This window comes from Corythoichthys intestinalis, chromosome 16 (genome assembly GCF_030265065.1).
Source record: "Corythoichthys intestinalis isolate RoL2023-P3 chromosome 16, ASM3026506v1, whole genome shotgun sequence".
Lineage (NCBI taxonomy): Eukaryota > Metazoa > Chordata > Actinopteri > Syngnathiformes > Syngnathidae > Corythoichthys > Corythoichthys intestinalis.
The window spans coordinates 44,086,995-44,101,201 of record NC_080410.1 but is presented as its reverse complement, the minus strand read 5'-3'; the positions used below and the strand labels follow the sequence as shown (position 1 = coordinate 44,101,201).

General features: G+C 41.1%; 1 protein-coding gene across 2 annotated transcripts in view; it reads left to right on the top strand.

Moving 5' to 3' along the window:
- Nucleotides 1-14,207, top strand: part of crebbpb (CREB binding protein b) — an 83,847-nt gene that overhangs the window by 65,563 nt on the left and 4,077 nt on the right. For both annotated transcript variants that reach the window (XM_057861363.1, XM_057861362.1), the window contains exons 20-30: nucleotides 197-277; nucleotides 366-422; nucleotides 1,860-1,937; nucleotides 2,011-2,078; nucleotides 5,507-5,657; nucleotides 5,722-5,868; nucleotides 5,941-6,054; nucleotides 6,134-6,299; nucleotides 12,953-13,120; nucleotides 13,200-13,361; nucleotides 13,437-13,718. In XM_057861363.1, the coding sequence (XP_057717346.1) occupies nucleotides 197-277; nucleotides 366-422; nucleotides 1,860-1,937; nucleotides 2,011-2,078; nucleotides 5,507-5,657; nucleotides 5,722-5,868; nucleotides 5,941-6,054; nucleotides 6,134-6,299; nucleotides 12,953-13,120; nucleotides 13,200-13,361; nucleotides 13,437-13,718 (1,474 nt within the window). The remainder of the gene's footprint in view (nucleotides 1-196; nucleotides 278-365; nucleotides 423-1,859; nucleotides 1,938-2,010; nucleotides 2,079-5,506; nucleotides 5,658-5,721; nucleotides 5,869-5,940; nucleotides 6,055-6,133; nucleotides 6,300-12,952; nucleotides 13,121-13,199; nucleotides 13,362-13,436; nucleotides 13,719-14,207) is intronic.

Genomic DNA, 14,207 nt, shown 5'->3' with positions numbered 1-14,207 from the left:
GCGGTACACGTTTGCAGGATAAAGCTGCGCTCTGATATCAACATACTAATAGTTTTAATTGGCTGACCAATCTAATAATGCAGCATTTTAGCTTTCTATGGTTTTGTTTTAGCTTTCCCGTTGTGTAATATTTCACACCGGTTTGTCAGTGCTGCTTCTACATGTTAACTACACTTTGTGGTCTTATTGCGGACAGGTATCACTTCTGTGAGAAGTGCTTCAACGAAATCCAGGGCAACAGTGTGACACTGGGGGACGACCCGGCACAGTCACAGACGTAAGTTCGTTGTCATTAAATGTGAAATACAATTAGTCATCTTTCAGACTCACAGCATCTGACTTAGAATTTCTTTTTCACGGCGCAGCATGATATCCAAAGAACAGTTTGAGAAGAAGAAAAATGACATGTTGGACGCTGAACCGTGAGTATAGCTTGGTCTTTGGGAGTGTTGTTTTCGTCAACGATGACCATAACGAAAACATTTCGTCAACGAACAATATATTTCATGACGATGACGAGACAATAAGAAGCTAAAAACGTTTTTGGGGAGACATAACGAGCCGAATGCCAGTTTGCATCTGACGAGACAAGAACGAGACGAAAATACGTAATAGTTTGTCACATGTTCACAATGTGTGTCATTCTATATGTAGTTAGCCAGCATTGTAGCAGTGTCTCGTTGTGTCACTCATGTGACGTGCTACTTCCAGTCTGCAGGCTTGCACAGAAGGTAAGGTTAGTTGTTTTTTTTAATCTTAGCCAGGGAGAATATGCAATGTTGCTTTAGCCTTCAAAGGTCTGTGGTGAGTGATCATCACACAGTAAATATAGCGTTAGCATAGCATTTGCGGTCACGTTAGCATTAGGCTAATGCTACTGGCGAGCGTCCTCTTAAACTCTCTGACTTTTTTTTTTTTTATATATATATATATACATACATATTGTGGCATCCAGGTGGGTATAATTAATTAATTAAAAATACTGTACAGGTAGTCCACGGGTTAGGACATACCCGACTTACGTGATTTCTCGGAGTCCTATCTGGCTCTTTCGATGAGCACATCTGCCTCTCTGCCATCCTGTAATTTTAAATGTGGTACCGGCCAGCTTGTTCGACATGAAGGACCTGTGATGAGCTGATTATGCATTCACAGATTTTTCTTGAACCTTCAAACGTACGTCACAATAATATTCTTCAATTCATTGCCCATTATTGGTCCTCCCGTCGCAGACTACACGAAGATGAGAGTTACAGAGCTCGTCCCGCACGTTAAGTCTCCGATGAGCCAGCAGCGGTGCACAAAAAAAAAAAAAAAAAAATCTGTCCTGGTGTAGCAGTAGCCTAATACAATGCACCTCACATAATCTTATTTTTTTACTTTATTTAATGAATATGATGTATCATACATGGTTTTTGATAGTTATTTTGAGATTTAGGAGGTATATAGGGGTACTGAAAGGATTCATTCCGGCCTGCGCAAAAATTTGGGTTACATCACCAGTGTAGGAACGGAACTCATTCGTAACCCGGGGACTACCTGTAACTGTTTTCCTGCTGAGTGTGTCTGTCAACAAGTTGCGGTTGTGGACGGTACAAAATGTGCTCGTCTGTTAATGTTCATTCGAAATAGTTGGAAACTTTTGATTTATTTATTTTTGGAGTAGAATGTTTTAATTTTACAGACAAAAACAAACACATTTTGAGATGACAAAACCATGACTAAGACTAATAAGTATTATCATCCAAAAGACTAAGACCAAAATGAAAAGGGGTGCTAAGAACAACACTGGTCTTTAGTTAAATTTTGTTTTGTTGAGATATGATCAAAGCTAAGCATGCTTATATCTAATCCTGCAGGTTTGTTGAATGTAAGGATTGCGGACGCAAGATGCATCAGATCTGCGTTTTGCACTATGATGTCATTTGGCCGTCAGGGTGAGTCTTGGTCATCGGCATCACGTCAAAATATGCGAATTACTCCTCACGCTTCTTCTTCTTCTTCCTTTAGCTTTATCTGTGACAACTGTATGAAGAGGTCTGGGAAAACAAAAAAGGAGAACAAGTTTTCAGCCAAAAGTAAGCTAAACGTCACTGTGAAATGCTAACTGACCTTTCGCAACCCCCTCCCCCCCTTTTAGCAAAGTGTGCTAGCTGTGTTGTTAATAACAGCGTTAGACTATAACGGTGTTATTTTTGTCAGTAGTGAATAATTAAAGTGATCCTCTAACTTAAATACATGTAGGCTCTAATAAACCACAATTGTTCTCTTGTACTAAAATATGTTGTTAGAAATACATAAAATGTTAAATCAATGGCAATATTTTATAATATTTAGTCCATATTTTGACCGTTAGTTGGCACCATGGTTTGCGGGCTCGCAGTGATGACATAATTGGGATCTTTCCAAATGTGTAGCGTGTTCAACATTTGCTTATTGCTGCCTAAACTCGCGAAGTAAAATACCACTATGTGCTGCTTTTGGATGCAATTTCCAGTCAAATGGAAACAAGGGGAATGAAGTGAGTGGTCAAGGTGGAATTATTATTTTTACTGAATAAATGTGCATAAGTGGAAGCTTCTCCTCCTTTTTGGTCCCTGTATGCACGTATCCTACCCACATCGCGTTACAACTGGGGCCCGAACATTTTTCCTGGATCCCCAGTCAAGAAAGGGATCAGTCTATTTTCTGGATCTGACGGTCCCACCGCATCTGCAATATTGGTTTCGGATCTGTCCATTTTTTTTATTCGTCGCTCCCACAGCGGCTTTCGGATCAGTCTATTTTGTGGAATCGATGGCCTGTGACATTGCCATGGGATCTGTCTAATTCCTGGTTCTTCAAGTGAGTAAAAAATGCGGATTTGGATTAATACCGCTATCTTTTATGTTGACAATTCTTCGTGGGAGTTTTCCCCAAATCATACTAAATAATTAAAGCACTATGGCACGCTACAGTGACGACAGTGACTCTGACGTGGACCTTACAACAATGTTGGAGTTCGTCAGGGAACGCGTGTTTGCATACTGCTGAGCTCCCGAGTGAAGAGTGGTCAAAGTGGAAATATTATTTTTTGTGAATAAATGTGCATAAGTGGAAGCTTCTCCCCTTTTTGGTATACACGTATCCTAGCTACCACGTGTTACAATGTAAAGACATGGATTACACAAGGTGTGCTCTTGGGCTGTACTGTATGTAAAGCACTTGACAGCTCTGGATGCTAACAATCTACATAATTATTTTGGGATAAGTTTGAAAACTCAATATGCTTACCTTGAATATCTGCTAATATAACCGGAGTTCCAAACAGCATACACTCTCGCTCCCAACCGGAGTTCCCAACTGCACTCTCTCGCATCACCAGTTTTGCCCAACTTTTGTCTTATCAGGTATTTGCTGCACGCATTTTTCCCTGAAGCTCGTCTTGTGAACGACCGACAGTGCTGTCCTGCTCTTCACTTTTCAGATCTGGTTCAAATAGGAAGGGTAGAACTGACGACATGTTGGGAAAGCTAATGTGTGAAACGCTGGAATTTCGACAACGGGACCAGTGACGTCACGCACTGCGACGTAACAAGAATGGCGACCTATCACTTAAAATAATTTTACAAACTTTATTAAAACAAAAACATTAAGAGGGGTTTTAATATCAAATTATTATAACTCATACTAACATTTATCTTTTAAGAATTGTCTTAAAAATAGAGGATCCCTTTAATGACTTCTCATCTTTCCAACGCTGTTACCGTTACTGAGGATGTGAAGGCGCGTGTTACTACAATTTGGTTGAATGACGAGCGAGATGAATGAAAAAAATCAATTCAGTCAGTTAATATAAACATATTTGATGTGAAATTTTTTATAGAATGTTGATTTGAAAGATGTTATAGAATATAGCTTGTAATAACAGGTAGAGCATGAAAAGTAGCGGCAATTACTTTGCCGAGTAACTAATTACTCTTACATTGAGGTAACGGAGTTACTCATCTTAAAAAGTCATTATCAGACAACTCTACTTACAATTTGTTTGTGTGAAACTATCTGCAGTTGGGCATGGGTATTAAATCAGTTTAGAGCTGAAACGAATACTCGAGTAACTCGAGTTTAAAAACTGATCCGAGTAATTTTATTCACCTCGAGTAATCGTTTATTTTGACAGCTCTAAGCATCACGTTTTGCTCGGACTACTTTTAATGCGGGACAACGCGCTGATGCGTAGAGGAAGAAGCAAAAAAAAAAAACTTACTGCAGCAGACAGCCGCTACAAACGACGCCGACGTTGCTAAATACTAGCCTGCACATGCTACGTTAGTTGCAGCTAGCATCTGATGAGTCTCATAGAGATCACACGTATGTTGAACTAGATGCGAATTGACAGACTAGGCCGCGTCTGGGCAGCGTTAGCAAACAGCCGCCATCTTAAAGCAGTAGAGCGCTAAGCGCTAAAAAAGAGCGCTAAGCGCTAATATATAAGATTAACGTTATTGTCACTACTAGCTCACGTAACGTTAGCCCTGCGGAGGGCTAGGTTTATATTAATTAAGATCACTTTCGATGCGTGGCTGTGTCTTACATACAGGCTTTAACATAACATAGCGTTGTGGAGTGATGAGGGTGTCAAATAAAAACTCAATAATGCTAACTATCAATTTTAGCTCAGTAGTCATTGCTGGATAAAACACCAAGTAGCACTAGTCCCTAATGTGCTCCAATACAGCCTGTATCATACATTTATTTTGAACACTGCAAAAATTCAAAATCCTATCAGGACTTACAGTTTAGACTAACTTAAAACTTTACTAGAACTTAAAAATGGCTTGACACAAATAAAAATTCAATTGAAAAACGTGGGAAAAAATCCTAACTTTTAAGTGATGTGTGTTATCAAGCGTAAAGGCATTTTTAGGTGTGTGTGTATATATATATAATATACATATAGTGAATTAGTCTTTTTTTTTTTTTTTTAATTCTAGTTACATCTGAGATGCAATTGTTGGCTGTTTTCAACAATATACATAAAAAATAAAGACATTGATTGACTGAAAATGTCTTGTATTCTCATGTATATCTATAATTGCTCTTCACCTAAAAATATATTTGTTTTATCCGATTACTCGATTAATCGATAGAATTTTCAGTTGATTACTCGATTACTAAAATATTCGATAGCTGCAGCCCTAAATCAGTTTAAAGTGGCATTAAAAAAAGATTTTCTAATACCTGGTAAAACCCTGTGATATACTCCTGGGGTACGTCGTGCCAGATTTAGATACTCCATAGGCGCATCGCTTCACCATTTGGATGTCCGTAGCTTATTGAGCCTTTTCGTCTTCCGTAAAGTTTTATAAAACCACCAAAAAGATCAATTCGGCAATGTGGCATCCGAAAGCTTGACTTAGCTACCTCCATAACAACGGTCTCAAGGACGTATGATTAGGAGGCGGAGTTTGCGAAAGGTCAATTAATGTCGAGTGGATTAACCTAAAATTGCATTTTTGTATAAAAGGGTTGCAGTCAACAAAGTTGGGGTCATACATTGAGGACAGAGTAAATAAGTACTTGAAAAGACAGAACCACCCAGAAGCTGGCGAGGTGTTTGTCCGAGTCGTGGCCAGCTCTGACAAAACGGTGGAGGTCAAGCCTGGAATGAAGTCTAGGTACATCCCTCCCTCAACTGTCGGAACTGCTTTTCGGACATGTTCTAACTTTTCTTCCGCTCAGGTTTGTGGACTCGGGCGATATGGTGGAGAGCTTCCCGTACAGAACTAAAGCACTTTTCGCATTTGAAGAAATTGACGGCGTGGACGTTTGTTTCTTCGGCATGCACGTCCAGGAGTATGGCTCAGAATGTTCTTTTCCAAATACAAGGTAAAAAGATAAAGCCTGGGTGATGTATAGGCTATTTGATCATGCTTTTTAAGATATTTTGTCTCCTTGTAGGCGAGTTTATATATCATACCTCGACAGTATTCACTTCTTCAAACCACGTATGCTCAGGACTGCAGTTTACCATGAGATCTTGATCGGATACTTGGAGTATGTCAAGAAACTGGGGTGTGTGTGCAATAATGGAACACTAAGTGGTTTCATATTTTGTGTATATTGCTTAGAAAAACATTTACATCCCATTTAGGTACGTGATGGGTCACATCTGGGCCTGTCCACCCAGTGAAGGAGATGACTACATATTCCACTGCCATCCTCCCGACCAAAAGATCCCCAAACCCAAGCGGCTCCAAGAGTGGTACAAGAAGATGCTGGAAAAAGCTTTCGCTGAGAGAATCATACACGATTTCAAGGTCAGCATCTTTAGATTTGAACTCATTCACTGCCACTGACAGCTAACCTGACTGTTGTCACGATACTATAAATTAGGGATGTCCCGATCGCATATTTTTGCATCTGAGTCACCTGATTTTGAGAATCTGCTGATACAGTCCCGATCCGATAGAGAAGAAAGTCTATTTTTTTATTTATTTTATACAAAAATTCCAAACATGTTACAATTCTGTAGTGTTTACAGTACTCCCTTTTCCGCTTTTTCCGGGAGTGCTATGGAGTAGGGATGTCACGATCATATGTTTGCAACCGAGTTACATGATTTTGAGAATCTGCCTATAGACCCTACTCACAGGACGTCACAACCACGCCTCCGCGCCATATTGTCCGTCAACTCGTCGTGTTGACGCATTACCGCTATGTAAATTCCTCCTATTATGGCGTGTTTTTCTGCTTGTTAACATTAATAATCAAAATGGTGAAGGCATGTGTGGCGGTTGGTTGCAATAACAGAGAAAATAGACGGAGAGACTTGAAGTTCTACCGTATTCCAAGAGACCCGGAGAGGAGAGTGAGATGGACTGCTGCAATTCAACGAGAAAACTGGGCTCCAAACGATTACCACAGATTATGTAGTAGTCATTTTATATCTGTTAAGACGCGTTTAATATACAGTACTGTGCAAAAGTTTTAGGCAGGTGTCCTGCCTAAAACTATATATTTTTTAATTATTACATTTATTAGGATCATGAAAGCTTCCACTTGGGGAAAATATATACATACAGTATATTCTGTATGTACATAATATAATAAAAATATACAGTACTGTGCAAAAGTTTTAGGCAGGTGTCCTGCCTAAAACCTTTGCACAGTACTGTATATTTAGAGGGTTTTGGGCTGACAACCACAATTAAGATCATTGCGAGGCTAATCGCCGACAACATACAGTTTCAAATTCAAGATGCTTATTTCTTCCACCATCATTACATTTTATATAATATTTAGCTGGTACCAAGTGAAAGAAGCTGGCCTCGTCTACGGATCATCAGTTAAACAGGTGTGTCCAAACCTTTTGCAAAGGGGGCCAGATTTGGTGTGGTAAAAATGCGGGGGGCTACCTTGGCTGATTTACATAGAACAATATATTTAAACAAATTTTAGCAAGCCCTTCTGTGTGTCACATTTGCTTTATTATTTTTTTAATTCATCATTTCAACAGTCTCGTCTTTGTGGCGTTCTCTTTCGACACTCTGGCTCTTACGAAATACTGCTGCGGTGACATTAAACTAGCTTCAAGTTGCTATAATTTCTCGCTGCGTATTTTCCCTGTAATGTTGTCGTACATGTCAGCGTGTCTTGTTCGGTAATATCATTATCGCGTTACACTTTGAACTCTTTGAAAACAGCAACGTTCTCTTTGCAAATGAGGCAGACACAGTTGTTGCGTGTTTTATTGAAGAAATAGTCCAATATCCACCTATCCTTGAAGCGTCGGCCATCGCAGTCAACTTTTTATTTATTTATTTATTTATTTATTATTGATTGTCGCCATTTTAGAAAATTGGAAGTAAAGGGTCACACGGGGTAATGTTGCTTGGAGTGCTGCTCTTAAAGTTTTTCAAACTTTCGTGAGAATAGGCTTATTTTGTGTGGACAAGATAGTTGTAGATATCAGGGTAGCAGATGTCAGGCAGAGAGGGCGAAGACAGCGGGTCGAAAAATATCGATTTAGGCATCAAATATGGATCTGGCGAATGGATAGACTGAAGCTTTTCCACATAACGCCTTTTATGCAACGCATCCAATGAGTTTACAGCGTCTGAAAGCACCGGGACTTCCATGAATTGCACTATAAATTGCACGGCAAATTGAAACCATTGAGAATACGGATAAACAATGACGGACAATATGGCGGCCGGATACAGCGACACGTCATTCTGTGATGTTGGTGAGTAGGGTCTATAGCAGGGGTCAGCAACCTTTTTGGTGTGTAGTGCCACTTTCAAATTTTCTTGTCAATCAGTGTGCCACACCGAGATTAATGACGCACATCCAATTTTTTATATCCAACAGAGCTGTAATTTTACCCCAAAGAAAACAACATGAACATATATTGAAATCGTATAACTACCATTCTTTTTCAATTAACTAAAAAATAAATGCATATTGTAGAAAATGTCAAAACTTGAAAATAAGTGCAACAGTTCACTAGCTAGTTGTTCACTATCAACTTAAACAGTAAATTATATGCAGCATTTTAGATATTCTTTTATATTACAAAGATAAAAGATGCCTACCTTAATGTGATCCCTGTCCCTGTTTTCCTTGGCTTAGCTCTGATTTCGGGGTTTTACTTTGTGACTTTTAGCTGCTTATCCCTTTTTTTTGAGTGTCTCTTTGTTAGTCAAGCCATCAACCAAAACCTCTGAGCTTGACAAGATCGCCTCTTTGATATATTCGCCATCAGTTTTTCTTTTTTTCATCAGGTTTTCCTTGCTTTGCAATGCAGTGAGCAAAGTGATAGCTTGCTTCGGTGGCGGTGTTTTTAGCAGTGACAAAAGGTTTTCAGGGTGTTTTTGTTTACACTACCTGGACACAGCACGTTTTAATGTCTCTGCCTTGTCAGACTCCTCCTTGAATGAATTTTCATGTTTTGTCTCGTAATGACGTTTGACACTTGTTCTCCCCGGGGAGAGGCACGGGCCCAGGTGGAGCCGCCGCGGCCCCCGGGAGGCTGGCTCTTGCGGTGCGCACGAAAGGCTCGGGCGCGGGCCCGGGTGGAGCCGCGAGGAGCGAGCCTTTCCCCGGGGAGAGAAAGCTTCCCTATCGCGGTGCGCACGGAAGCCTCGGGCGAGAACCCGAGTGGAGCCCCCTCTCGTGGTGCGCATGGAAGCCTCGGGCGCGGGCCCGGGTGGAGCCGCGAGGAGCGAGCCTTTCCCCGGGGAGAGAAAGCTTCCCTATCGCGGTGCGCACGCAAGCCTCGGGCGAGAACCCGAGTGGAGCCGCCTCTCCCCGAGGAGACTGGCTCTCATGGTGCGCATGGAAGCCTCGGGCGCGGGCCCGGGTGGAGCTCTCGTGGTGCCCAAGGAAGGCGCGGGCGTGTGGGGCTAGAAGACTGATCTAGCCCCATACCAGCCCGGGTGGAGCCGCGGGTGCAGATCTTGGTGGGGGAATAACACTCTTAAATACAGTCTTGATGAGATTGAATTGGCTGCAGTTACGACGTTGGGAACGCTGACTCTGGAATAAAACACGATTTGACCAACATTGTGACAGCCGATGCCTACCAAAAATGACGTAATGTCAGAGGTTATAAAATCGCGCCAGCGGCCCTTCCCGCACAGAGAGCGCCAGTGGGCAAAACGGGACAAGTCTGTGAAAGCGTCCAACCCGCTCCATTCTCGGGACATCTTTTTATACGTGAAAGCAATGACGTGAGTAAATCCCATGTCTCTTTACACATGAATTCCCTTGGATGTGTGTGTGTGGCTTAAATAACAGGGCGCGCAACAGAAAATGTCTGAAATTCAGGTAAAAAGGCGTTTTTTTCTTGTTTTGTTTTTTTTTTTGCCATGCGCTCGCGTGTCACTGGTTAACCCTTCGCGTGCCAATGCTGACACGCGTGTCATAGGTTGCCGACCCCTGGTCTATAGAGTCTCGATCCAATACCGAATTAAAAAAATTTTTTTTTTTTTTTTATTTGAACAAGATTACCAATTGTGTTACATTACTGTACTGTTTCCAGTACTTCCTCCTCTTTTTCTGGGTGTGTTGCGGAGTATAAAACCGATTTATTTTTGTGTCTTTTGGCGATGCCATTGCATTTCTGGATTATTTTGTTACTTTTTAGCTCTTAAAAAAGAAAAATGGGGGCAGGGGGGAAAATATATATATATATATGTATTAAGGGTGTAACGGTACATGTATTCGTATTGAACCGTTTCGGTACTTGGTGTTCGGTTCGGAACGGACGCGTACCGAATGAGTTTCTGACGTAATGTAACCCTTGCTTTTCGAGGCTGTGAGTCAAACGGGTTACAGTTTCTTTGTGTAGATTATATTTACTCCGTCTTCTCGACTATAATGAGGACCAACACGGTACGACAGTAAGAAACGTCAACGGCGTGACAACGTGGCCGCCGCAAAAAACCCAGTGAAACGCGGCCGTTAAAGTCAATCAGCCAATGTACACCAGTCGCTGTGCGGCCGCGTGTTAGACGCGTCCCAGAAACGGCTTAACGCGATGCACGCGAAAAGAACTGCAGAGTTTATTATTTGACGCGAGACGCGGCCCTGCTGCGTCAATACTACTAGCTAGCAGACCGGAAGTCAGTCGTGTAAAAATACGTTGGGTCCGGTCGATTTTCAAACCAATATGCAATCGTAACCCACTTTTTGAGTCCATCAGATATGATGAGTGGTAGATCGGGGCACATAAAATATACAATATAAATGAATACTACATCACATTTGTAAAATACAAACACATAATAAAATAAATAATAGCCCATTTAACTAAAATAAATTGAAATGAGCTAAAACACCTGTGATTAAACAATATGAATAATACACAGATCCTGCTTACACAATTAAATTTATTAATTTCTGTGTGGCACTTTAACTTGAGAAAATCCACCAATAAAACTTTTGAAAACCGTTCATCAGGAAAAAAAAATCATTGAGGCTTTTCATTTGTAAAATACATGTTAAAATCTTTGTCATTGGGATTGCGTTTCTCTTTAGCACAGGACTTCTTTTTTCTTTCAGAAAGAAAGCTGACCAATACGCGGGGTCTGAAAGGCAAATTGTTGTTGGATTATTATCTTTAAATACCAGCTACTTTTTGAGCACAATTCTAGCTTTGTATAGGCTACTGTTCCTATTGTTGAAAGCACAAAAGTGTGTAATAAACTAGCACATTTATATTTTGCATTTTGTTTTCTTACTATACTGAAAATGAACCGAACCGTGACCTCAAAACCGAGGTACGTACCGAACCGAGATTTTTGTGTACCGTTACACCCCTAACATATATATATATATATATATATATATATATATATACAGTGGGGAGAACAAGTATTTGATACACTCACAATGGGAAAACCCATTGGCAGTGTCTCAAATACTTGTTCTCCCCACTGTATATATGTATATATATATATATATATATCTTAAATATATAAGTAGTTCCCGGGTTACGATGTACTCGACTTAGCGATTTCGACTTTGACGCTTGAGTCTCGTCCGTCATTTTGTCTCCAGTCTTGAAGTTGTTCAGCTCTACAGACAGCAAACAAAGCAATTCTGCTTTTACAAGCTTTTTCGTCCTTCACTTTTGACAATTTGGAAAACTGAAATACACATAAGTACACTTATGTTCAAAACGACAAGCATATTTACAATATAACACTTGACACACAACAATTGCTGTTCAAATACCTATGTAGTCTCATCAATATATCAATTTAGTCGATTAAATTAGCCTAAGTTGCCTTACAAAAGGCCACCATCCTAAATGCTATGAATGCTAACGTGTTTACAATTGTCATAGCAAATCGCTCACACGTAACTCTACAATTTGTAGCTGTAAACATAATTACAAATGCATACACAAACATATATGAGCTGAAACAACTTACAGCCTTATGTGGACCAAACCACAGTGCAGCTATCCTTTATCCATGTCAGAGTTTGGAGTCTGCTAAGTCATACAAGGTGACAGGCCAGCCAGACCCAGAGTTGCCACTAGAGGGCAGTCATCAGGGTATCATTAAACTAAATACAATACTTTTGGACTGTTTGAATAGGTTTTTTGGGGTACTTAACTTATTCATTCTATCATTCTCATTCTATTTTTAATTGCTTCAGTGTCCCAAAAACGTATTTTTACATCTTTTGCGTTTTTTTTTTTTTTTTTGACAAGAGGCATCTATAGGTTCCGATCCATCGAAAATATAATGCAAAAAGCTCAAAACCCATTTTAAAGCAATAAAACTAAAGCGGCACAAATGAACATTTTGACAGCATGAAAGAATGGCATAATTTTTTTTGTCATTTTTAATCAAAACGGGGGCTGGTTTGACCTTGGATTGAGCCCTCAAACAATTGAAATTATCTTAACAATTAAAAAAAAAATTTTTTTTAGCACAAACAAATTACATTTTTTCTATAAATTTGCATTTTATGCGGGTTCCAGCTTCACGGAGCTGTTTGCAATTGCATTTAAACAGAGAGTAACATTTTTTATACCCTCATCCAGAAGCGGAACAAATGTGAACAGGGTTCGGGTGCTATGAGGCTAAACGTGACCCCCCTGAGTGGATTGTCCGATGGGGTGGGTGGGTGAGGGTGGTAGTGGGCAATTATTTATGGGCCCCACTACACTTTTGCAGGCCCCTCAAGATGATCATCTAGTGTGCAAGTGCAAATTTTTAACGGGCCCCTCCAGACAGAGATATTTTAACACTATATTACAGCTCTGTGGGTCATCTTACTGTTTGACCCGCCCCTCACCCAACTGCGCCCACTTTCCATTTGCAAACCCAGAGGCAGTCGCACCTTTAGCGCCCCCATAAGTTCCGCCACTGCCCTCATCTGTTTGTGAAAACTTGTCGACAATCTAGACAACACTGTATTTTATCTTGACTTGGCATGGTCTCTTGTCATTTAGGACATTTTCAAGCAAGCGACAGAAGACAGGCTCACGAGCGCCAACGAGCTGCCATACTTCGAAGGCGACTTTTGGCCCAACGTGCTGGAGGAGAGCATCAAAGAACTGGAGCAGGAAGAAGAGGAGAGGAAGAAGGAGGAGAACACAGCCTCCTGTGATACTCCAGAGGTGAGTAAACATGTTCAGAGAATTCTTACTGTCAAAATCAAAACACTGATGCGTATTTTTTGGTCTGTGTACTCCAAAGGGAGCCCACGCTGACAGCAAGAATGCCAAAAAGAAGAACAACAAGAAGACCAACAAGAATAAAAGCAGCATCAGCCGCGCTAACAAGAAAAAGCCAGGGATGCCAAATGTAGCTAATGACCTGTCCCAGAAGCTCTACGCCACCATGGAGAAGCATAAGGAGGTGAACGAGCCAGCCGATCCAATGAGCCGAGGTTCTTAGGAGGTTCCGCTGACCTCAAATGTCTTCTCCTTCCAGGTGTTTTTTGTCATCCACCTTCATTCTGGGCCGGTCATCAACACCTTGCCTCCCATCATGGACCCCGACCCGCTGTTGGCTTGCGACCTGATGGACGGCCGCGATTCCTTCCTGACGCTAGCCCGGGACAAGCACTGGGAGTTCAGCTCGTTGCGGCGGTGCAAGTGGAGCACCATGTGCATGCTGGTGGAGCTGCACAACCAGGGTCAGGACCGATTTGTCTACACGTGCAACGAGTGCAAGCACCACGTGGAGACTCGCTGGCACTGCACTGTCTGTGAGGTAGGCAATGGAAAGGTTGGAAATTGACATTGAATGCTCATGTTTCGGCGTCATAAGTGTCAAGAGTTGTCAGATATTATCGGGTAACCTATAAAAACATTTTAAAAGGATAAAGGATGTACACAAATCTCTACTTGGATTAGTTTTAGGCCATGCCTACACTTAGTTGGGTATTTGGCAAAAAGAACTTTTTCCACGGTTTGGCCTATCATCCACAGGCACATTTAAACAAGGGTTCTTAAAAACTGTGTTTAAAGTGAAGATGCGTGAATTCTGCGTTTGTGGCACCATCATGTGAACACTGATAACCAAAGATTTAACTTTGGAAACGTCACTGACTGCGACAAACTTGGTCCCTACGTCACACGTGAGACCAATTAGAGTAAATTAGACAGGTGCTTTTTTGCTTCCATTTATTTACCTACTCTTGCAGTGCTTCATATTGAAGAACACGTGCGAAAGATGGGGGTATTATGGAGAAAAAAAAAA